The 25,649-nt window shown below is 35.7% G+C and overlaps 1 protein-coding gene across 6 annotated transcripts in view; it reads right to left on the bottom strand.

Moving 5' to 3' along the window:
* Nucleotides 1-25,649, bottom strand: part of ROBO1 (roundabout guidance receptor 1) — a 404,318-nt gene that overhangs the window by 123,676 nt on the left and 254,993 nt on the right. For all 6 annotated transcript variants that reach the window (XM_067739205.1, XM_067739201.1, XM_067739202.1 and 3 more), the window contains exon 3: nt 23,481-23,638. In XM_067739205.1, the coding sequence (XP_067595306.1) occupies nt 23,481-23,638 (158 nt within the window). The remainder of the gene's footprint in view (nt 1-23,480; nt 23,639-25,649) is intronic.

Raw genomic sequence — 25,649 nt, 5'->3', positions numbered from 1 at the left:
TAAGGTTAACAGCTGATCTCTCAGCAGAAACCCTACAAGCCAGAAGGGAGTGGCAGGACATACTGAAAGAGATAAAGGAGAAAAACCTGCAGCCAAGACTACTCTACCCAGCAAGGATCTCATTCAGATTTGATGGAGAAATTAAAACCTTTACAGACAAGCAAAAGCTGAGAGAGTTCAGCACCACCAAACCAGCTTTACAACAAATGCTAAAGGATCTTCTCTAGGCAAGAAACACAAGAGAAGGAAAAGACCTATAATAACAAACCCAAAACAATTTAGAAAATGGGAATAGGAACATACATATCGATAATTACCTTAAATGTAAATGGACTAAATGCTCCCACCAAAAGACACAGATTAGCTGAATGGATACAAAAACAAGACCCATATATATACTGTCTACAAGAGACCCACTTCAGACCTAGAGACACATACAGACTGAAAGTAAGGGGATGGAAAAAGATATTCCATGCAAATGGAAACCAAAAGAAAGCTGGAGTAGCAATTCTCATATCAGACAAAATAGATTTTAAAATAAGGACTATTAAAAGAGACAAAGAAGGACACTACCTAATGATCAAGGGATCGATCCAAGAAGAAGATATAACAATTGTAAATATTTATGCACCCAACATAGGAGCACCTCAATACATAAGGCAAATACTAACAGCCATAAAAGGGGAAATCGACAGTAACACATTCATAGTAGGGGACTTAAACACTCCACTTTCACCTATGGACAGATCATCCAAAATGAAAATAAATAAGGAAACACAAGCTTTAAATGATACATTAAACAAGATGGACTTAATTGATATTTATAGGACACTCCATCCAAAAACAACAGAATACACATTTTTCTCAAGTGCTCATGGAACGTTCTCCAGGATAGATCATATCTTGGGTCACAAATCAAGCCTTGGTAAATTTAAAAAAATTGAAATTGTATCAAGTATCTTTTCTGACCACAATGCCATGAGACTAGATATCAATTACAGGAAAAGATCTGTAAAAAATACAAACACATGGAAGCTAAACAATACACTACTTAATAACGAAGTGATCACTGAAGAAATCAAAGAGGAAATAAAAAAATACCTAGAAACAAATGACAATGGAGACACAACGACACAAAACCTGTGGGATGCAGCAAAAGCAGTTCTAAGGGGGAAGTTTATAGCAATACAAGCCCACCTTAAGAAGCAGGAATCATCTAGAATAAACAACCTAACCTTGCACCTCAAGCAATTAGAGAAAGAAGAACAAAAAAACCCCAAAGCTAGCAGAAGGAAAGAAATCATAAAAATCAGATCAGAAATAAATGAAAAAGAAATGAAGGAAACAATAGCAAAGATCAATAAAACTAAAAGCTGGTTCTTTGAGAAGATAAACAAAATAGATAAACCACTAGCCAGACTCATCAAGAAAAAAAGGGAGAAGACTCAAATCAATAGAATTAGAAATGAAAAAGGAGAGGTAACAACTGACACTGCAGAAATAAAAGAGATCATGAGAGATTACTACAAGCAGCTCTATGCCAATAAAATGGACAATCTGGAAGAAATGGACAAATTCTTAGAAATGCACAACCTGCCAAGACTGAATCAGGAAGAAATAGAAAATATGAACAGACCAATCACAAGCACTGAAATTGAAACTGTGATTAAAAATCTTCCAACAAAGAAAAGCCCAGGACCAGATGGCTTCACAGGCGAATTCTATCAAACATTTAGAGAAGAGCTAACACCTATCCTTCTCAAACTCTTCCAAAATATAGCAGAGGGAGGACCACTCCCAAACTCCTTCTACGAGGCCACCATCACCTTGATACCAAAACCAGACAAGGATGTCACAAAGAAAGAAAACTACAGGCCAATATCACTGATGAACATAGATGCAAAAATCCTCAACAAAATACTAGCAAACAGAATCCAACAGCACATTAAAAGGATCATACACCATGATCAAGTGGGGTTTATTCCAGGAATGCAAGGATTCTTCAATATACGCAAATCTATCAATGTGATAAACCATATTAACAAATTGAAGAAGAAAAACCACATGATCATCTCAATAGATGCAGAGAAAGCTTTTGACAAAATTCAACACCCATTTATGATAAAAACCCTGCAGAAAGTAGGCATAGAGGGAACTTTCCTCAACATAATAAAGGCCATATATGACAAGCCCATAGCAAACATCATCCTCAATGGTGAAAAACTGAAAGCATTTCCACTAAGATCAGGAACAAGACAAGGTTGCCCACTCTCACCACTCTTATTCAACATAGTTTTGGAAGTTTTAGCCACAGCAATCAGAGAAGAAAAGGAAATAAAAGGAATCCAAATCGGAAAAGAAGAAGTAAAGCTGTCACTGTTTGCAGATGACACGATCCTATACATAGAGAATCCTAAAGATGCTACCAGAAAACTACTAGAGCTAATCAATGAATTTGGTAAAGTGGCAGGATACAAAATTAATGCACAGAAATCTCTGGCATTCCTATATACTAATGATGACAAATCTGAAAGTGAAATCAAGAAAACACTCCCATTTACCATTGCAACAAAAAGAATAAAATATCTAGGAATAAACCTACCTAAGGAGACAAAAGACCTGTATGCAGAAAATTATAAGACACTGATGAAAGAAATTAAAGATGATACAAATAGATGGAGAGATATACCATGTTCTTGGATTGGAAGAATCAACATTGTGAAAATGACTTTACTACCCAAAACAATCTACAGATTCAATGCAATCCCTATCAAACTACCACTGGCATTTTTCACAGAACTAGAACAAAAAATTTCGCAATTTGTATGGAAACACAAAAGACCCCGAATAGCCAAAGCAATCTTGAGAACGAGAAAAGGAACTGGAGGAATCAGGCTCCCTGACTTCAGACTATACTACAAAGCTACAGTTATCAAGACGGTATGGTACTGGCACAAAAACAGAAAGATAGATCAATGGAACAGGATAGAAAGCCCAGAGATAAACCCATGCACATATGGACACCTTATCTTTGATAAAGGTGGCAGGAATGTACAGTGGAGAAAGGACAGCCTCTTCAATAAGTGGTGCTGGGAAAACTGGACAGGTACATGTAAAAATATGAGATTAGATCACTCCCTAACACCATACACAGAAATAAGCTCAAAATGGATTAAAGACCTAAATATAAGGCCAGAAACTATCAAACTCTTAGAGGAAAACATAGGCAGAACACTCTATGACATAAATCACAGCAAGATCCTTTCTGACCCACCTCCTAGAGTAATGGAAATAAAAACAAAAATAAACAAATGGGACCTAATGAAACTTCAAAGCTTTTGCACAGCAAAGGAAACCATAAACAAGACCAAAAGACAACCCTCAGAATGGGAGAAAATATTTGCAAATGAAGTAACCGACAAAGGATTAATCTCCAAAATTTACAAGCAGCTCATGCAGGTCAATAACAAAAAAACAAACAGCCCAATCCAAAAATGGGCAGAAGACCTAAATAGACATTTCTCCAAAGAAGATATACAGACTGCCAACAAACACATGAAAGAATGCTCAACATCATTATCATTAGAGAAATGCAAATCAAAACTACAATGAGATATCATCTCACACCAGTCAGAATGGCCATCATCAAAAAATCTAGAAACAATAAATGCTGGAGAGGGTGTGGAGAAAAGGGAACACTCCTGCACTGTTGGTGGGAATGTGAATTGGTTCAGCCACTATGGAGAACAGTATGGAGGTTCCTTAAAAAGCTACAAATAGAACTACCATATGACCCAGCAATCCCACTACTGGGCATATACCCTGAGAAAACCATAATTCAAAAAGAGTCATGTACCAAAATGTTCATTGCAGCTCTATTTACAATAGCCCAGAGATGGAAACAACCTAAGTGCCCATCATCAGATGAATGGATAAAGAAGATGTGGCACATATATACAATGGAATATTACTCAGCCATAAAAAGAAACGAAATTGAGCTATTTGTAATGAGGTGGATAGACCTAGAGTCTGTCATACAGAGTGAAGTAAGTCAGAAAGAAAAAGACAAATACCGTATGCTAACACATATATATGGAATTTAAGAAAAAAAAATGTCATGAAGAACCTAGGGGTAAGGCAGGAATAAAGACGCAGACCTCCTAGAGAACGGACTTGAGGTTATGGGGAGGGGGAAGGGTGAGCTGTGACAGGGCGAGAGAGAGTCATGGGCATATACACACTAACAAACGTAGTAAGGTAGATAGCTAGTGGGAAGCAGCCGCATGGCACAGGGATATTGGCTCGGTGCTTTGTGACAGACTGGAGGGGTGGGATAGGGAGGGTGGGAGGGAGGGAGACGCAAGAGGGAAGAGATATGGGAACATATGTATATGTATAACTGATTCACTTTGTTATAAAGCAGAAACTAACACACCATTGTAAAGCAATTATACCCCAATAAAGATGTTAAAAAAAAAAAAAAACTGATGTCATGTATCCATAACAACATGATTTCATATTAAAGTCTCAAACATAAGTTTTATTTTAGATCGATAAATAAACAATAAACCATGGTTAGCCAAATCACAGTTCTCCCTCCTGGCTAACAAAGTTTATTTCCTTTCTACTTTTCATAAAGGCTACTGCCTCTCAATATATTTTCCAAAAAAAATTCAACTCTTTCTATTCCAATTTTATTCTGGTTCACAGAGACCTCAAAAAAAAGGAGAGAAAGAAAGAGAGAGAGAAAAAAGGAGAAGGAGGAAGAGGAAGAGGGGGAGAAGGAAAAAGAAATGCATTGGCTTAAATTTCCCACTCAAGTTTCTTGATGAGATGTGATCTGGTTTCAAACTCGTCATCCAAAAGCTGTTAGGCAAAGCTGGCATGTACTCAGGACCAGTTCAATATAGACTCGTGATACAAAATGAGAGTGACTGTGTCTCTTGGATGGGTTAAACTAAGAAAAAATAGATTATGTGCTAATATTTACAATACTTTTTTACTACAGATTATTAAAAAATGTAGTTAGATTTCATTCACACTGTAAAAAATTTTCACCTGAATGCTACTAATCCATTTACTTGTCCATTCTTATGCAAATCTCCCTTCCTCTTTATAGCCTACTTATGGTATGAACAATGTTCATGAGATTTTCATGAAAAAATCTTGTACAACAAAAGGATGCCTGGATAAGTACATATACATCGTAAAGAAATTATGAAAATGACAAATAGAAAACACATGACCATTCCACATTTTACTTGGTGACATTAAAAGGAACAGCATTACAAGGAAAAAAAAAAACACAACTTATTGTAGGTCTTTCAACTGTTCTATTCGGAGTGGAATTGAGAGGAAAAACAGGCAATTAGGATCTCTCCATTGGCATCCCATATCTGCTTGGGCTACATGCATACAAGAGAACATGATCCAATTTCATTTGTTTGCTGGTACACTTTACAGTATCATTTAAAAACCAACATGATTTCTGCCAGGAGTTTAAACACACTTGATCATCAGAGAGAAGCAACAAGAGACTCATGCAGAAAAAGCAATTATCCCAGTGGGGACACGTGGCTCTCTACACAGCTTGGTGAGCTGTCAGCTGAGAACACAGGCCTGGGAGAATCGCTGCCTAAGACAATGGCAGCTGCATTTCTCTGTGATTTTCATTTCTCCGACTAAACTTCTCATTTCTTCCTCATAGCGATTTATAAATTGGTAGTTGGCTCTTTGCTGCCACAGAAGCACACCCAGGATAATTCGATATAGACTATATCAGGAAGAGCTGTTTTGCTAATTGCAGGCAAGTGGGAGCCACCCTGCAGAGAGGCATAGTTAGTTAAAGGGAGAGGATGATTTTCTTTGTGAAGGTATAAATTGTTACCTTTCTATCTATCTAGTTTATATCACCGGAGGATCTCGCCATGAATCCTAATTTTAACAAGGAATAATAGAAAAAAGAAACCCAGTCTCCTTAAAAGACACCGATTTTGCTTGCTTAAGCGTGGCTCAAAGTCAATATGAAGACTTGGGTTTGGCATTTTCTCTTGAGCACCCATTTTCTTGAACCAGTCAACCGGGAAAGCCATCTCCAATTTATCGTATTCTAAACCAGGGGCAGACAACTGCCGAATACTGGTGAAATGGAGAGCAGATGAAACAGTGAGGGCTTTTAGCTAATTCCCCAGGTATCTTGTTCCCAAGTCATTAAGATCAGAACCCAAAAGTGAATCCTATAAAAAGGAGGCAATATAAAGAGTGGTTTGGGAAGAAAATAGCCTTTGCTAGCTATCCCCCCAAAGTAAGTAAGTCAATTGATCTTTACCTCTGAAAATTCTACGTATTTCATGGTAGTATTCTGCATACATATGAGAAATTAATTTAGTTCCTAGCCATTAAAGTTAATGTATTGGTTCCTTCACAGGTCTCATGAAACAATGTCCTGCTGTTTTAAAGGTAAAAACAAAGTCTTATGGGCAATTTTCACTTTCCTACGAAACCAGGATTGCTTTTTATCACCTCTTCCAACCATCTGGCTATAATTCTGAATTTACATACAGTCACTGTTGGGATAGCCTGAAATAAAAATCTATGAAGGAATTATGACTATACTCTAGAAATAAAGTTGACAAATGCTCATCATATTTGAGGGGAGAAAAGCTCATTTTCAAACACTTGGCTCTTTTGAGTTACAAGCGGACCAGCTGAAAATACTTTTCAAATAGTAAATCTTTTTTCTTCACCATGGGTTCTTATGCTCAGTTCTTTTCTCCAATTTTGGTCCAGTGTGAGAATTTCCCTCACCACCAAACGCATTGCTCAGATAATGCCTTTTCCAGAGACACTATTTTGTTACTCTTGAAATTTAAATTCACTTATTTTATGAAGAAGACATATAACCATGGCAGACAAAGTCAAACCAAGGTTGAGTATATAAGGGATTCTCGGATTCAGAAATGCAGGATGACTTTATGTAAATGAAGTACAGAAATTAACTAAGGAGAATTGCTTTATGGAAACATATTTGTAACTTGCAAAAATGAAAAAGCAATAAAAGCATTTAATACTGTTTATTCAGATTTTATACAAGTACGAAGATCCCTAAAGTAGCTACAAATTGAAATAAACACTCATTCCCATTCTGCGGTATTTTAATCTAAAAGAGTCAAAGGAGAACAAGAAGAGACTTGCAAGTGACAGGCTTAATTGATTAATCAGAGTCAAGGCTCATCAGACAGGGTCGGTCAGAGATTCAATATCCATATGGCCAGTTGCTTCACTCTCTTTTATTGATCACAAGACTCTTCTGGAACCTAGCTCTCTTATTTGGCAAATGTGTGCTTCATTTCATAAGGGACAGATGATAAGATAAAAGACGATAACCCCCTCTCCTCCACCACTGCACACGGTAAAACAAATGAAAATATATCTACAAACTACCTAAGAGAAAACAAGTAGGCTAATTTACACATGTAAGGAAGAGAATAAAATCTTGGGAAGAAAGGTTTGAGCTAGGGCTTCAATGAACTCTTTTTGGTGGGTTACATTAACCTTCAGAATTATCCACATGTACTTCTATTTCCTGAGAACTAATGGTTAACTTGTGGACAAATAAATCAAAATAAATGCATCCTGGCCCTTATAGTTCTATAGTTATCTGTGAAAACAAAAGAGAAAATGTCTACCTGAAGAGTATTTCAGACACCATTTGGAATGATAGTTGTTTGTGACAATGCTTCTCAGCCATAAATGGTTCGGTTCCTCAGTCAAGACAAAAACATACTGAACAGAAAATGTAGTGCAAAAAGTATTAATGCTGTTAAGGATCTCAGTGTTTTGGATTGCTCCTAACCCTAAGGCTATGAGTTGTAATATTTGAACTTTGATTTGAAATTCAGAATTTTGTGAATCCTAGGTTGCTTCCATACAAACCTAAATAGGAGGTTTCAGGATTGAGTAGAGGGAAAGGTTTTGGTGTTAGTGATATCAGTCAGTGGGAAAATGAAGGCGCAAGATAAAGTCAATACGAAACAAAAACAAAAACAAACAAATAAAAAACTTGATCTTATTCTTCTTGTTTCTCTCTATATAAAATATAAGTTCTGCAATGGCAAGGAGTTTGTTGTATCTCTAGAATCTTGCTCAACACCCACATAGAAAGTACACTATCAGATTTTTCAAGATCTGAGATGTAGGATACATGGAATTCTTTGATTTCAGTCATCATCTTTTCATAAAAAGGCTTGATATTTTAGAATTTATGTTAGAAGTACACTCTTTTCTACTGTCTTGTGGAAGACAAATTCAAATTCTGATGACTTCATACAAAAGTAATAAATACATTTAAATTTTCTAATGTTTCAGTAGGAGTTTTAAATGACTTAACAACTGGAAAAACCTGAAAAAAATTATGTCCTAAGTGTAAAATGCTTTTGGCAGTTTTTTCCACAAACACATGAAAAATACATCAGTGAACCTGTGGCAAATTTCGTAAATGTACTACTGTATTTAAACAACAATCTGGAATACCATTACTGTTGTGATTAATGAGAACCATGACGCGGCAACATGTGCTGTGTATATGACATTGCTGCATGCATCATCTTTCATTTTTACAACAGTCTCACAGGTGAGGTATATTTTTCTATTTGGGGATGAGAAAACTAATGCTCAGAGAATATCAGAAACTTGCTCCAGATCATTTAGTAAGTGATTGGAGTTCATTCTACATAAATCCAAAGTAAAGTTTACATAGTGCACTTTCTTTTGGACAGAAAACAAGAGCTCATGTTTTCTGTGCTTCTCATGCCACAAACTGCAAATTGGCAATGTCTTGTATAGATTGCGAGAACCAACGGCTTGGCGAAGAAATAGGTGCTATTGGTGGACCTCCCTGAGTCCATTAGATTGATGGCCTTCCATCTATTACACTCCATGTTTAAACCTGAGTGATTGGGATAGCCAATCTAATTGCTATTAATCCATCTAGTTGCCAGTGGAAAAGATGTGCATGTTTACATTTCACATATGCATGTGCTCTTTGCAGGCGAAATCTAGTTAGGTAGATATCTTAACGTTAGTTCCTATACAGAGGAATAGCTCTTCTTTCCCCATATAAATATGTACTTATTACTATGGTATATTTAAAATTTGAACAATATTTGTAAGGTTTCCTAATAAAGATGAGAAAATCTGACATGATCTTCTATAAGCATGATGTATGTAACAATATGGTGATGTGATGTATCTAGGAGAGAGAAGAGTGACACCATGAATGTTAAAAGGCAAAGAAATAATGGATTCCTTAGTAAATTACACTTTATCCACTCAAGGAGACAGAGTTCCATTATTTTCAACCAGTATTATACAGATTGAGTTCACCTGCTTTTGAAATTTTCCCATACAAGATGATGCTCTTAAAGGTGACTTAGACATGAGGCTTTTCCTAGTGTGATCAGCCTTTAAAGCTTCGTGATCACCTAGATTTGTAAGATTTAAGAAGAGAAAACCTGTGCCATCTGTTAGTAATTTTGTTAATGCACACCGGATTATTTTACAAGTGTATGATTTATCATATTATCAAATTCTTTGGGCTTAAGGAGATAAAAATTGAAGTGGTCAGATATTACCAACAGAGTATTAGTACTTTTAAAACAACTCACCTTTAGACAAAAGAAATGCAGAATCAGCATTAGATTAGAGAAGACATCAGCCTCAGCATAAGATTTGGGATTATTTTTGGAGAGAGCTTCTTTAAAAGTGACAATATGAACAAGATGGAGAAATAGATAAAACCAATTTTAGCCAATTGTAAACTATGAAAAGGAAATCCCAACCCCTTTGCTCAGATTAAAAATAATTTTAAATTTAAAGGCTTAAAATAATTTCTTTGATTTCTGCATTTTGAACTATGTTTTAAGGAAAGAATGCTGTACAATCAAATGCATTTTTGAATCTACTACTTTGCTTTTAAAGATTACAATTCATTCTTCCTGTGGTAAACAGAAAAATAAAATTATGTCTGGCCCATCATGAGCAAACACCAAAATCACAAGCATTTAGAAAAGTCAACTTTTTAAAAACAGAATTTATGAAAAAGTACTCTGATATGATATAACTTTTCTCCAAATTATAGGCAAGATTTATAAGCAAGGTTTTAAATAAATTTTAAAACTGTATCTTTAGAGAAACATTTCATCCGTGATTAATAGAACATTGAAAATAAAATAAACTGGTTGGAACACCATCCTTGAAACCACAGAAGATTGTACCTTTAATTTCGCAAACTACTTTAACCTATAATTAAACAAAGTGCTCCCAGACAGTAGTAAAATTCCACTAGTCCTTGGCTATTTGGAAAAATGTAATGGCCTGATCAAATATATCAAAGTGCTTGGAAAGTGAAGAAACCCAGCTGCTTGAGTGAGCCTGAATTATAAGGAAAAAACAAATGGGACAACAACATTTGTAAGTCAGCTATCTAAGTTAATCAGCAATTCCTATTATGAGCTCTGTCTCTGACCACGTGTGTTCATTCTGTAGAGTTATAATACTTCTGGTAGTATACTGTATTGATAATTACTTTGAATTATGAGCTGTAACTCTTTCTTAGCTGTTTACTCTAATTTCTGAGACACTTTCTGCTTTCTGGAAGATCTCCTCTGACTGAAGGATCATGGACGCTGAACAGCAGTGTACATCCACAGCAGGTTTTGGCCCAGTGAATTTCAGGAGTTGGCAGAATTCCATACCGAAGGTGGCTTAGGCAGATCTGCCAGGCACTCCTGAAACTAACATTTGGGTGGGACTAGATTTTGGGAAAATATTCAGAACTGTTTTGGAGGAAACATATTTGGAAAAAAAATTCAGAAGGCCAGAATCATCTTGAGAGATTTAAAAGAGTACTGACAGTCAACGTTAATACAAAGCTGGATAAAAAAAATCTACATTGTACAATACCAAACTGTTCAAGAGTATTCTGATTTTTCACATATGTTAGGACTTTTACTCATATGGAAGTTCATTACACTTCTCAGAGGAAAATTCAAAGTTGAATTATAGTATATTGTTTCCTGAAGTCACCAAAGATTATTTGTTAAACTAGACAATATTTTATCTGGCACTCTTTAGCCTCTGCTACTTTATCTCTGCATCCAACCGTACCTGCACCCTCTCTGCGGTACTTGAGTCATTTTATATGGACTTACAAGGATTTTATTAGGAATTACAACTAGGTGTCTCAAGGGACCCAGACAAAAATGGGCACGCAGACTATAAATTACAGAGGCCCCTAAAAGTATATGGCATCCAGAAGGAGACTCATATATTTGTACACTTAAAAAAAACTGATTGAAACAGGATATACCATTGTTATCAGCGTTTTTTGTTTGCTTGCTTTGTTTTGTCCACTAAATAATACAAAAGGGTTCTTTTTCATTCTGAACTTAAAAATCTCTGGTCTCTTACCTCTCCAAGTTATTAATATCAATGCAGAATGAACATTAACTGAAAATCATGACAGCACTACTTAAAATAACACCTTACAGTAAGGCAGTTATTGTGAGTCTTCAAAACACTCTCACTGCTCTGGTTTGATTCTCATTATGAGCCTAATAAATAGGGAAGATATTATTAGCTTAGTATGTTCAACAATTAAAGGATGTGACCAGGGTCTAGTTATTAATGCAGTTTCAAAAAAGGAGCTTCAGACTTTCCCAAGATGGCCATAAGTTAACCTTAACTTAGTATTTAAATTGCTGTAATTTATTTTTATTTATTGGATGAAATCCTGAGGCAATCTCAGATAATCAATCACTTAAGATGAATTTAGATATGTTCTTAAAAACATAATTGATAAAGCAAAAATGCATACAGAATTATTAATCAGCGTGACACAAGGCCATGTCTGTACCCAGTGGATAAATAATTGAAAATAATAAGGGAAAATATAGAAAATAATACTTTCTTCTTTTCTTTATTTATTTTTCTTTATTTATTCATTTATTTATTCTTGGCTGCATTGGGTCTTCGTTGCTGAGCGCAGGCTGTTCTCTACTTGTGGCAAGCAGGGGCTACTCTTCATTGCGGTGCCTGGGCTTCTCATTGCAGTGGCTTCTCTTATTGCAGAGCACGGGCTCTAGGCACGTGCGCTCACTAGTTGCAGCACACGGGCTCTGGAGCGCAGGCTCAGCAGTTGTGGAGCACAGGATTAGTTGCTCCGTGGCATGTGGGATCTTCCCGGACCAGGGCTCAAACCCATGTCCCCTGCACTGGCAGGAGGATTCTTAACCACTGTGCCACCAGGGAAGCCCAAAATAATACTTTCTATAACTAGTACTAAGATAAGAAATACTGAATTTAGGACCAAAACAAGTAGCAAAATTGTATGAAATGAGTCCAGTAAAACACTTTACCTGTGGATTTTTTGTTAGGAAACATCTTAAATTTAAGTGTTGTTTGAGAAGGGGTGATCAGGTCTAGTTCGTCATGGGAAAATCAGAACAGGCATTGAGAGGTCTGGCTCTTATTCCTGACTCACGATACAGATCCATTAAGTGACTCAGGGCAAATCTACTCCCCTGGCTTCCCTTTCTTTCTTAAAAATGAAGGGACTTGCCTATTTACCATCTCTCCTCAGCTCCATCTCTAAGATTCTGTAAGTATCTGTAAGTCACACTTACAGAAATATATTTACTCACATAATTAACCTGTATAATATCTATTCCTTCTCTTGCTGATAAGGCAGTGAAAAAAACGTGCTTTAGAAAAAACTAAATGGTATGGATGATACATCCTTTCCAATTTATAAGGGAATAAGAAAGTAAATATATAAGTGCATATGGAAATAGAATCAAGTATGTTCATATTAGCAACTTTTCAGTTCTGAGTATACTAGAAGACATTATTATGATTTATATTTCATTCATTTAATATTTGCTCAAGAAATATGTATTGAGCTCCAACCACAAGACAGAGGGAATACGGCTGGCCTTTATGTGTCATGTATATTCAATGAGTAATATATAAGTAATGATTTGCAATAGATTAAAAGAGAAATATTTAGCAAAAGGAAAAGGAACAGATAATAGGAAGTCAAATCTAGTGTGGAAGTGCAGAGTAGGGTTTTGCAGAAGGCTCCTCTGAAGAACTTGCCTTTAAGTTGGAACTTGAAAATGAGTGAGCTAGACAAAGATGGTGTAGGTGTCAAAACATTCCAGGCAGAGGGAACTGGATACGCAAAGACTTTCATAATTCGGTACTGCAAACTCTTAGTATCCAAGCTTTTAAATGCACGTCTAACACACAAATAATTAAAATCTAGAGAGCAATAATCAAATAAATACTCTCTGGAATTATATTTATAACTATATTGTCATCTAAACTAATTTGTGTGCTAGAACTGAGAAGGCCTTAGTTTATTAAAATCCTTCCAAAAGAGTACTTGGGCTTCACAGGTAGGCCTGAGATGCTTGGCTTTCTCTTTTCTAGTTTCAGCATCCAAACAGGATGAGTGTATGTTTAATTATTTAAATAGAATTACAAGTTTCCACAAAGGTTCAGGATGTTCCTTAGGAAGATAAACCAGCCTTTTTCAACCAGTGAACCTCATCTGAATCACAGCATTTCTCAATTCCCCTGAGAATTGTACACAACTAGGACTGTTCTAGGTGCAAGGAAGAAAAGTCAATTTATTACACAGAGTGGATGCCTTAGGGCATTAGGGCTTAATTCTCTTGTGGAACCCCCAGTTGATTATTGCATTTCACAGTAGGGGTGAACACAGGATTTTAAATTAGTTTCTTAATATCAATATTAGTCTGAAAACTTTACTTACTCATAATATTCACCTGCACTAAATACTCATGGTGATTCTGTAGAAACTGATTTTCTCACAGTTGTAAATCAGTATAAATAGAAATTTAGATGAGACAAATGCTGGGTCTGTTTTCATATACATATATGGTCTTCTTGTTAATTCAGAAAAGTTGAAATTGCTGTGGCATAAACAGTTCCTGATTTTCCTTTTCCGTCAAGTTATTGATTGCTAAATTTACCCAGAGTTCAGGCAGGTACAACAATAATCACCAGAATACTGATTACTAATACGTACAGAGTGTGTCACCATTTAAAACGACATATAACATGTATTTCCTCACTGGATTCCCACAAGGACACTGTAAACCAATATAGGTATTATTAGACAATTAATTTCACAGATGGATATGATGAAATTTATAGAGATCAAACGTCCATAAAATCATGCATATAGGTTTTAAAACATTGTCTTACAATATATGAAACTTTTTAATTTTACTAATACTGTATTTCAATGACTAAATTTGAAAATTAAGTATGATAGGATATAAATTTACTTTTTAACTCATTTCTTCAGTCTCATGATTCATATTATAGATTCATATTAACTTATATTTAAATCATGAATAAAATTTTTATTCTTTAAAAAAGAATTTTTATTCTTTAAAACATCATGAATAAAATTTTTATTCTTTAAAAAAGATGATATATAATATGCATGACTCTTTATGTAAGATGGGCAGAAAAAAATTCTGGTTCAATACACCAGTTTCCTTTGACCTTCACACAACAGAACTACATATTTATTTTTCAGGAACACAAATTTAACTTCTCAGGGAAAAGGGGCTCTATGACATCAGCTGCATTAAGCATGTTGATTTCCTGTAGGGGAGCAGAGGGGAAAAGGAAGCAATGGACATTGAACAATGAAAGAAGTTGGAAGACCAGAGGAAAGCACTAATCGAAGGAAGGGAGGAGAAGCAGATGGCTTAGGAAGGAGACATGTGGGAATTGGGGGGAAAGGAAGTAATTGGCAAGGAGAGGGCTGAATGCCAAATTTATGAAGGATCTGGAGGACACTGGGGATTTGGATGGGATGTGAGTCAGCTGCTTTTTACCAAAATATCACACCAACAAGGGAAATCAAAGAAGCCTACAAAGACACACAGGAAGCAGAAAAGGACTTGAAAAAGAACTGATGACATATTGCATTCTAACAGTTGTACCCCCTTAGCATGAGGAATGGGAGGTGTTAAATCATTTTTTATGTATAACTGAATTTTTCTCCTAACTTCACTAATGATTTTCAAGTCTTTAACTTGCTTATGAAAGAAATGACATAGATACAACTCTTCTATTTAAACTACATTTTATTTACCTTGTATGAATGAAATTTCTCATTCATATATAAATCAATTCATTTAAACCATCTAGGCTTAGGGTGACCAACTGTCTCAGTTTTCCCAGAACCGAGGGTTATTTTTCTGGGACTAGGGGTTTTCAGTGCTAACACCAGGACAGTTCCCTGCAAACCAGGATGGCTGGTCATCCCATCTAAGTAAAAACCTTAAGAAAAGGCTACTAAATTAACCTTTGCTCATCATGTTAAAACACATAGATGCTGTGAAATCTTTTCCACATTTTCAAAGAAGAATGAATAAAGTCTCAATATGGTTATTTGATAAGTAGATGGAATTGACAATAAAATGGTTTCTGGACTATGGATTTGATAGAAATAAATAGCTTATAATGAAAGTATTTCTTTATAATCTAAATTATTTTTTCTATTAAGTAACAAGAAAATCTATGAGACATATAAAACATTTTGTAGCATGCTGCTTTGAAGACAGGTAGGAAAAAAATTAAAAATTCAAGACACAGCTTATCTCAAAGAATAATACAAGTCATTCAAAAATGTTTATGTCACAAAGCCACATACAAAAAAGATGGGAAAAGCATGCATTGTTCATCTCTAAATTTTAGCTTAGAAGCTAAGAATTTAGGGCTTCCCTGTGGTGCAGTGGTTAAGGATCCACCTGCCAATGCAGGGGACATGGGTTCAAGCCCTGGTCCAGGAAAATCCCACATACTGTGGAGCAACTAAGCCCGTGCGCCACAACTACTGAGCCTACACTCTAGAGCCCGCACGCCACAACTACTGAAGCCTGTGCACCTAGAGCCCGTGCTCCACAACAAGAGAAGCCACCGCAATGAGAAGCCCACGCACCGCAACGAAGAGTAGCCCCCGCTCACCGCAACTAGAGAAAGCCCGCACACAGCAATGAAGACCCAACACAGCCCAAAATAAAAATAAATAAATTTTTTTTAAAAAGCTGAGTTTCGAACATGAAAAGAATGTCTTTTAAGCTCTTCTTTTAAATACTAAAATGAAATAATTCAGGATAAATGACGGTGAAAGGTTACTTTGAAGAAACTTACTCTGGAATTTCAGAATTGAGTCCAGGCAGATCTTACCATTTACATTGTACTGTTACTATATTAGTTTTTACAATATTTTATTGTATTTATATGAAATTGTGAAGCTACTACATCAATATTTTCTTTGACTTAATTATCCATTTATTTATGTAATGTCTCATAATTGCTTAATTTTTCAGCAATAACTTTTGACGTGTGTACAGCTGATGGTATTAGAACCTAGCTAATCCACAAGTTGGACAATTAACTGTAAAGTACAGTCAGTTAAGTCATTCTCTGACTCATTCCCTTTTAATATAAGTCCTTCTTTCCCTAAATGCCAAATGGCAAACAGTCATTTATCATCCTCTTTAGATAATCTCCTAAAATCTTTTGAGGTAAGACCTCTAGTGTCCAGAATAAATAATTTTAGTTTATCTGAACTATAACCTTTGGTCGAACTTGACCATTTCTATGCCATAGTTTGTGAAACTACCAAACTTCAAATTTTATAGATCTTTGTTATGTTACAGTTTTTATTACTGGACATAATATGGACTAATTCTCAAATGTACCAAGCTTAGTTTCAAAACCACTATAACCTCCACTGTGTGAACTAATCTCTCCAGACCCTTACAAACTCAAAGGCAATATTTCACAACGGAAACTAAGAGTTATGGCCATTCTGAGTTGAAATTTGCATTGATAGCAAATCAGAGTCTTTAATATATGCAGCAAAATCTATAGGACCTATAGAAAATGTTGTCAGTAAAACAAAAGGCAGGTGTCCCCGCAGTCAACTGGAGTTAACCACTGCACTAGTGAAATTTTAGTATCTGTGTGACAGGGTCAGGATAAAATGGGTCAATATATATAAAGTGCTTAGAATTGGACCTGGCACATAGTAAGTGCTACATTAAGGGTTTAATATCAATATCCTCTTCCTCCTCTTCTTATCCATAAGACTGAATTGACAGGTATAAGTGTGCCATAATGGAAAGAAAATAGCTTATTCATTGAGTTTTAAAGGGGATTAAATGAGATAATATTACGTTTCTGGTACATGACAGGTGCTCAATACACAATAGCTATTGTTATTACTATGGTAGAGTAGTAAACTGTTGGTGTCCCTACAACAACCATTTCTAAAACTCCACACATTTGTTTGAAAAACTTCTGATTGAAAAAAATAGAGTGGTGTTTTTTCAGTTTGTTTTCATGATAGACTTAAGCACAAGAGCTGTAACATTCCAGAAGAGCTGTAACATAAATATTTATTGCATATTTACTATGTCCCATGTACTGAGGATTTACTATTATTCCTATAAATATTAATTTATCAATCCAAGTCCAAAGATTTAATTCCCCGTCATAAATCATCAGATCTCATATACAAATACATATAACTGTCATTTTGTTTTGTTAAAATAATGGTATCAATTTGCTATACCAATTTATCATATGTTGAAGTAAACCATATAGTTGATCTTGTCTCATTAGTACCACCTAGGTACTATTGGATACCTTAATACATTTAACTTATGAATACATTTGTTTTTATGCTTATAAATGAATTAAGTAAGTTTTATTTAAATCTTCCGTGAGAGATGGGCTATTTCCTTCTGTCTTTATGCCTGCAATTCCTGTAGCTACCACCAGGAGCATTTTCTTTTTGTAGAGAGCCAATACAAAAGATATGGCGGGGGGCTTCCCTGGTGGAGCGGTGGTTGAGAGTCCGCCTGCCAATGCAGGGGACGTGGGTTCGTGCCCCGGTCCGGGAGGATCCTGCGTGCCGCGGAGAGGCTGGGCCCGTGAGCCATGGCCGCTGGACCTGCGCGTCTGGAGCCTGTGCTCCGCAGCAGGAGGGGCCGCGGCAGTGAGAGGCCCGCGTACCGCAAAAAAAAAAAAAAAAAAAAAAAAAAGATATGGGAAACTGACGCCTCAGACATTCTGCAATTGTGTGACCCCCCCAAAACTAGCCTGATTTTTAACACACTTAACTTTTCGCCAAGGTAACAATATTAAAACTACCCAGGTCTACAAATATAAAATAAATGGCAAATTTTTTAATAAGCTTAATACCATTTCACAATGTTTTGACATTAGTAAATTTCTCTTCTCTCTTTATCAATGATGATTGACTCCATTCAAAAACCCAAAATCATGCTAAAATTTTTCTTGGGCATTTTTGGGTCTAGTTGTCAGCTTTTATTCAACATAATTCTGTAATTGACAATCTTTATACATACTTCAGATCTTCTGTAATCTAGGAAATTATTTGCGATATGTACTTTCAACTGTATTTATCTTTTTCTTTAATTCAAGGGCAATTTTAGTTTTTTAACTGAACACAAATTTTTTTCTCAATATTTGGTATTAGTTGTTTTCTCCAACCTTAACATTCTCAGTTTTTCACTCATACAAAATAATCTTGACTTTAAGTACAATATTTCCAAAATGTAATGAAATAAACTCTATATATCATTTTTTATAAAGTACATCAAAATGTTATTCTACATCAAAAAGAAGTCTTTGGTCCTCTGATTCATCTCTATGAGAAAAATTCATTTATTAATAATAATGGTTATGACTATGTCTCAGACATATGAAGTAAAACTATTTAATCCAGCCTGCCAGTTAAACTACTTATATTCTCATGCTAAATACACTAAGGTTTAGAAAAAAAAGAACGAACACTAGAGACAAGCATCATCTAAGGCCTCCTTCAAATTATTCTAAGAAATACATGCCAAAAAAGTTCTAAAAGATTCTCCTCTCAGGCAGGAAAATAAGAAAATGCTTTTTATATTTTCCTGCATTATAATCATCATAAATCTAAAATTTGGCTTAGAATACAGGTCAGTGTAAAAAGAAGTGACTTAAGAACATTAAAAAAATACAGGTGCAGCTACAATTCAATTACATATTTTCCTTTTTTGTAGGGTGTGGCTTTGTTCTCACAGCTGGGAGAGTTGTACTTTACATTTTCAACAAAGAAAGCCACCACATCAAAGAACTCTAGAAATTCCTATAGCCAAAACTGTAGCAATAACCATGCAATCTTCACTTGTCTTTCATAAAGATATTATGTGCTTTAATCTCTTGTTTGTCTGTACTCAACACATTTGGCAAAGTACTTTAACAATAGAAATGAAAACAGTCATTCAAAAACAAAGCTCAGGAAAGAAGAATCACATAAAATATCTAATAACCAACTTCTCTTAAGAATTTACTTTGAATTTTTGAAAAAAAAATTAGAAATAACATCAGGCATTCTGTTTCTGTTTTAAGTTTTTGTTTTAATTACTCAATTTTAGTTTTGCCTAAAGGAAGAAATCCAACAAAAACAATTATGATTTAAATAAGAGCAGTAATTTTGTATCCAAACTGCTAATTTTTAATCTATTCATTTCCCTGCATGTATAGATGTGTTTTACCTCCAGTGTTTTATCAGTTTAACAGTCATAATTTACACAAAACACACAGATGGTCTTAGAAACAGTAAAAGTTTCAGACATTACAACTTCCTGGCATACGGAACACTATCATGGATCATCATTTTGACAGCATTTAAATGATTTTAAAATTATTTATACATTAACATCTTGGCATCGTTTCATTGTCTATACAATTCTAACGTGTCTGATTTCAATCTTTCCAATTTCTCTTGTACCAGTTCAGTGAGTTTTAACCCCACTCCCTGAAACTGCTCTTGTCAAGGTCATTAATGACTGACCAAGTTGTCAATTCCAGTGGTCAATTCTCAATCCTTACATTACTTGATCTACTGGCTGCAATTGATTCAGTCATTGCCACGTCCTTAAAGCACTATCTCCAGGTGGCTGCCCTTCTAGTTAGCCTCCTTTCTTTCTGACTGCTCCCTTTCAGTCTCCACTGCTCTTTTGCCTCCCCACCCCCCCCCACCCCCCCCCCCCCCACCCCCCCGCACAGAGCTAAAGACTGGATCTCTCTTCCTTTCTATGTATAATCACTCCCTTGGTGATTTCAGTCTCCTGTTTTTAAATAATATGTACATGCTGATGACTCCCATATTCATTAAGATAGGCTACATTAGTCTGTGCTAGGAAATTCTCTATGATTTAATACAACGAAAATTTCTCATTCATTCTACATGTCCACCATGGGAAGACAGAGGTATGGGGTGGAAAGTCTACTACACCTAACTCAGGGACCCAGGCTCTTTGGGTGTCCTGGAACATGTGTCCTCCTTGGTTGCCACCTGATAAAGAGAGAGAGCGCTGGAAGCTCACCCACTAGTATTTAACGTCTTTAATTTTCACTCATGGCTCATGAAGTTGAACCAGTGAAATTGCCCCATGGCAAGGAAGCTGGGAAGTGTTTCATCTGCCCAGAAGGAAGGGAGGACTGTATGGTAATGAGTACTTGTTATGTCTACCACAACTCAAATTTTTCTCCAGCCTCAACCTCAACTCTGAATTTCTGACTCATGTCTCCAACTGCCTACTTGACACTTATACTTGGATATCTAATAAGAATTTCAAAATTACAGTGTCTAAAACTGAGTTCCTGATACTTCCTATCCCAAATCTTCCCTTTTTACATTTAATGGCATCTCGACCTTTTCAGTTGCTCAGACCAATGGATTAAGATAATCCTTCTCTTTTTCTCACAAGCCACATCCAATCTCTTAGCAAATTCTGTCTGCAATTTCTTCACAGCAGATCCAGAATATAACCTCTCCTCTTCAAACTACCTCCTAAGAGAGTGGTCCAAACCACCGTTTCCCCTTTGCCTGGATTACTGCAAAAACTCCCACTGTGCTCTCCACGTCAGCTATTATCGCCCTTCACTGTGTACTGCAGAGCATGGAGGATTCTGCTGAGAAAACTCTGATGCTTTACACCTTGCTTCGAGGAAAAGCCAAACTATTTACAATGTCTACTAGGTCCTAGACAGTCTGGCTAGTTTTGGGGGTTTTAAAAAAAATTTTATTGGAGTATAGTTGATTTACAATGTTGTGTTAGTTTCTTTTGTACAGCACAGTGAATCAGTTATACATTTACACATATCCACTCTTTTTTAGACTCTTTTCCCATATAGGTCATTAGAGTATTGAGTAGTGTTCCCTGTGCTATACAGTAGGTCCTTATAAGTTATCTATTTCATATATAGTAGTGTGCATATGTCAATCCCAATCTCCCAATTTCTCCCTCTCCACCTTTCCCCCCGGTAACCATAAGATTGTTTTCTACATCTGTGACTCTATTTCTGTTTTGTAAATAAGTTCACTTGTACCATTCTTTTAGATTCCACATGTAAGCGGTATCATACGATATTTGTCCTTCTCTGTCTGACTCACTTCACTGAGTATGACAGTCTCTAGGTCCATCCATGTTGCTCCAGATGTGATTATTTTGTTCTTTCTTGTGGCTGAATACCGTCTGGCTAGCTGTCACCCCCGATGCTATCTCCAACAAATCTCCCCTTGCTCACTCTGCTACTCTGCTCCATCCACACTGACCATTCTGCCTGTTTATATTTTTTGAATGGTAGAGGTACACCCTGCCTTAGGGTCTTTGAACTTACTATTTTGTGTGAACACTCTTTATCCAGATACCTATCTAGTTCCTTCCCTTAATTTTTTCACATCTTTATGTGGAGCATTTCTGGTCATTTCTATTTAAAATTGGAATTCTACCCCAATCTTTATTAATCTATCACTTCATTACTTTTTATAGGACTTATTATAGTCTAATATACTATATGTTATACTATCTATTTTGGTTTTATCTGTATAAGTAACCACAGAATATAAACTCCAGAAGGGCATTCACTGATTTTTGTTTAATGCTGCATCTCCAATGCTGAGAATTTTATCATTAATTTGTATTAAACACAAATAGGTAATCGGGAAAGACATGAGGGAGGAGATGGATAATAATGGTTTCAATGAGTTTGAATTATTAGGGTAGGAAAATGTAAATTACAGATAATGGTCATCAAACGACTTAAAATAGTTTTTAAAGGGGAAAACATTATCTTAATTGTGCATAAGTCTAAAAGGAATCTGTTATCACTAACAGGAGAAGCATTTGGTCCCAGAATCTCTACTCCTCTGTTCCCTTAACTCTATTTCCCCGAGTCAATATTTCCAAATAGAGTTCACTTTGCTATGTGGCTCGTCAGCATCTCCTAAAAGTACAGCTAGGTCCTTCTCACTCCAATTCCTAGACTTAATCATTTGACAGACTCATTCTAATTCGGATCAATGCCGGAAAAATGCTTGATTTTCTTTCAAGGTCTCTAAATCCCTGTCCACCACAAACTTCTCTCTTTCTTTTTTTTCCTCACTATTTAATTTTCATGCTAATCTGCTAGCTGGTTATTCAGAAACAGTGCAAGCATTTATTAGGATTATGTGGTCTGTGTTATAATTTTGTTCTTCTACAACTTTAGCAGTGACCTTTGCCTTACACACACATTCTCCTGGGAAACATTAAATCTTGGCTCATAAATTCACAATAGATAGACAGTATGTGCAGAACAAAGAAAACAGAAAAGGGGAATGTTGTACAATCATAGAATCAATGAGAGCTGGTTTACTTAGGTACTTTAGTTAACACCTTACAAGATAGAAAAAGCAAAGAAGCCTCATAGAATCGCTGCTGTCAGAAGAAAACGCATCATTACTTACTACAGACAGCATACTTCTCTACTCACATCACAGCAGAAATTTGAAATCCAGTAATCTAGTCACACTATTTTATTCTGGAATGAGATCAATCCATCATTAACCATCATTCAGAATGAGATTTGATTTTTCAGAAATGATATCAAACTCTACAGAACAGAAAATCAATTTAAAAAGGAGAAAGAGATAAAAATTCTGAAGGGATTTCCTTCTGGAAATATACTGTATTTCTGAATTCTATTTATAATTTTTTTACTATACCATCTAGAAATGTGATACGCCCTGAGTGATGCAAATAATTATGTCATACACAAAAGTGTTAACTCTAAGACATTGACATAGAAATTAAAGTCTTCTTTTACTGAATAGCAAACTAAACAACATGCATTTTCCTCACTTATTTTTATGTCAACACAAGGAGAACTGAAATATATTTATTTTAAAAGAAGAATTGAAAATGGGAGTTAATGCAATCCTGTATTTGAAAGCACCTACTTTTTTCTCTTTTTCTTTCGTGAAGATATACACAGTTGGATTTTAAATGTCCCCCACCGCTGGCTTAAATACTTACAGTTATTCTTTCATCTTTATCATCCAGCGGAGAGCCATCTTTTCTCCACGAAATGGTGGGCTCCGGATGGCCTCGTGGAGGCTGGCATTCCATCACTGCAGGCTCTCCCACAGCCACCATGACATCGGAAGGGTTTTGTCTGAAGTCATCCCGTAGTACTGCAGGTACAAGATTAAATCATTACACTCAACGGTGAAATATACAGTCCTTATCTCTGAACTTCAGCGAAGGAGACATTTATTATAGTAAACGACTACTAACAGCTATCTCAGTACATCTTGGAAAATCTATATCTACTTACAGACATATGCAATTTAATAATGATATCTGGCCTTAAGCACACGACAGGGATAATTTGATATTCTTCACAGGCCAGTGGGCAAGTATTTTTTGCTGCCTAGTGCCCTCACAGTTAGCATTTGGCTTATCTCTAACTTGCACTTCTCTGTCTACTGCCTACAGTTCCTCATCCATGTGCTAATGAATATAACCAAACCCTCCTTTTACTTACATGACACGTTGGGATGATGCTTTCTGTTATTAAATGGATTACACATGCATACAAGCAAAAATATTAAAAGTAAAAATAGGGCTTCCCTGGTGGCGCAGTGGTTGAGAGTCCGCCTGCCGATGCAGGGGACGCGTGTTCGTGCCCCGGTCCAGACAGATCCCACATGCCGCGGAGCGGCTGGGCCCGTGAGCCATGGCCGCTGGGCCTGCGCGTCCGGAGCCTATGCTCCGCAACAGGAGAGGTTACAGCAGTGAGAGGCCCGTGTACCACAAAAAAAAAAAAAAAAAAAATATATATATATATATATATATATATATATATATATATATATACTTCCAAGCATGCATTTGACTGAGGTATTTTAAAGATATTTCAAACTAGTGTATAACAGTATATAGTCACTATAATTTAAATATGTCCATTACAAAAACTTTAGACATACTTGCAAAGTGACTAAATTCAAAACACTGTCTGTTTTTCCATTATCACTGAGTGAGGGGCAGTGTTAAAAGGCACCAGTGATGATGACAGCATTGCTACCAACCATGTCACTTTGTATGTTCTGTACTTTTTATTTTTTGTGGATTTGGTGAGGAGTACACATTACTTCATTTAAATCTCAAACCTGCTCAGAATAAGAGATATTATTAACCCCATTTATATTATTAAACATAATTTTTTAGAGGAGGAAACAATTCATTACTATAATCCTAACTGGATACTAATATAATACTAACATACTGTGAACCAGTATTATTCACTTTGCGATTATTGGAATAAAATGTAGAAAATAAATCAAACATGTATTTCGAAAATAGTTAATACAGTATAATTGTCTTCAGTATTTTGTTAACACCAAGAAATCATGAATTATTTGGCATCAATTAGCCTTAAATCACAGCTCTGTTGTTTACGAGGTAGGTAATCTCGAACACATTACTTAATACCTGTTTCCATATTTACAAAGCAGGAATGGAAATACACACTTCAATACAAAATCTAAAAATGTTAGTTACCTTTCTCCCACCCCATTTTCCCCCAGTGTGTAATAAAAGGTGAACAATTTTAGTAATCTAATTTGATACTTAATATGCTCATTGGTATGTTAAGTGCACAGATTCGAAGTGATAAATATTTATCTTTAAAAATCTATTGAATTAAATATTTGATACTACAATTTTGTACTGGAATGAATGTCTTTCCATTTCAATGGCATTTAAAAATACTGTCATGGATGAAGTACTACAATGAAAAAAAAACTTACGATTTCAAAAGTCACCCTTAAATTTTGGTTTCAAAACCCCAAATAAGCTTAGAGACTTACAAAATACTATACTTTTCTCTTACAATTCTCCACTTTTCCTTCCTCTATGCCAGCTAAGTGTGTGCATACATCTGAGTAAGCCTTAATATCCACTCAACAAAACCACTTTTTAATCTACATATTACAACAACTTGGGCACAATATGACAGTATTAACACTTGGAAAATACCGCTTCAAACAGGAGATGTCTGTCCTCATTTTTGGAAAGAACAGTAAAAGGAAAAAGCAAAGGAGATATGATCACACCACAATGTTGTAAGTCTAACTCCATAGACACACTATTTACTAATAAAATACACAGACACAAAGATAAGCCTTGCTGAACTGAAAACTG

This window comes from Pseudorca crassidens, chromosome 5, assembly GCF_039906515.1.
Source record: "Pseudorca crassidens isolate mPseCra1 chromosome 5, mPseCra1.hap1, whole genome shotgun sequence".
Taxonomy (NCBI): Eukaryota; Metazoa; Chordata; class Mammalia; order Artiodactyla; family Delphinidae; genus Pseudorca; species Pseudorca crassidens.
Note: the sequence above shows the minus strand (reverse complement) of the source record. Positions and strands in the feature narration are given on the sequence as shown.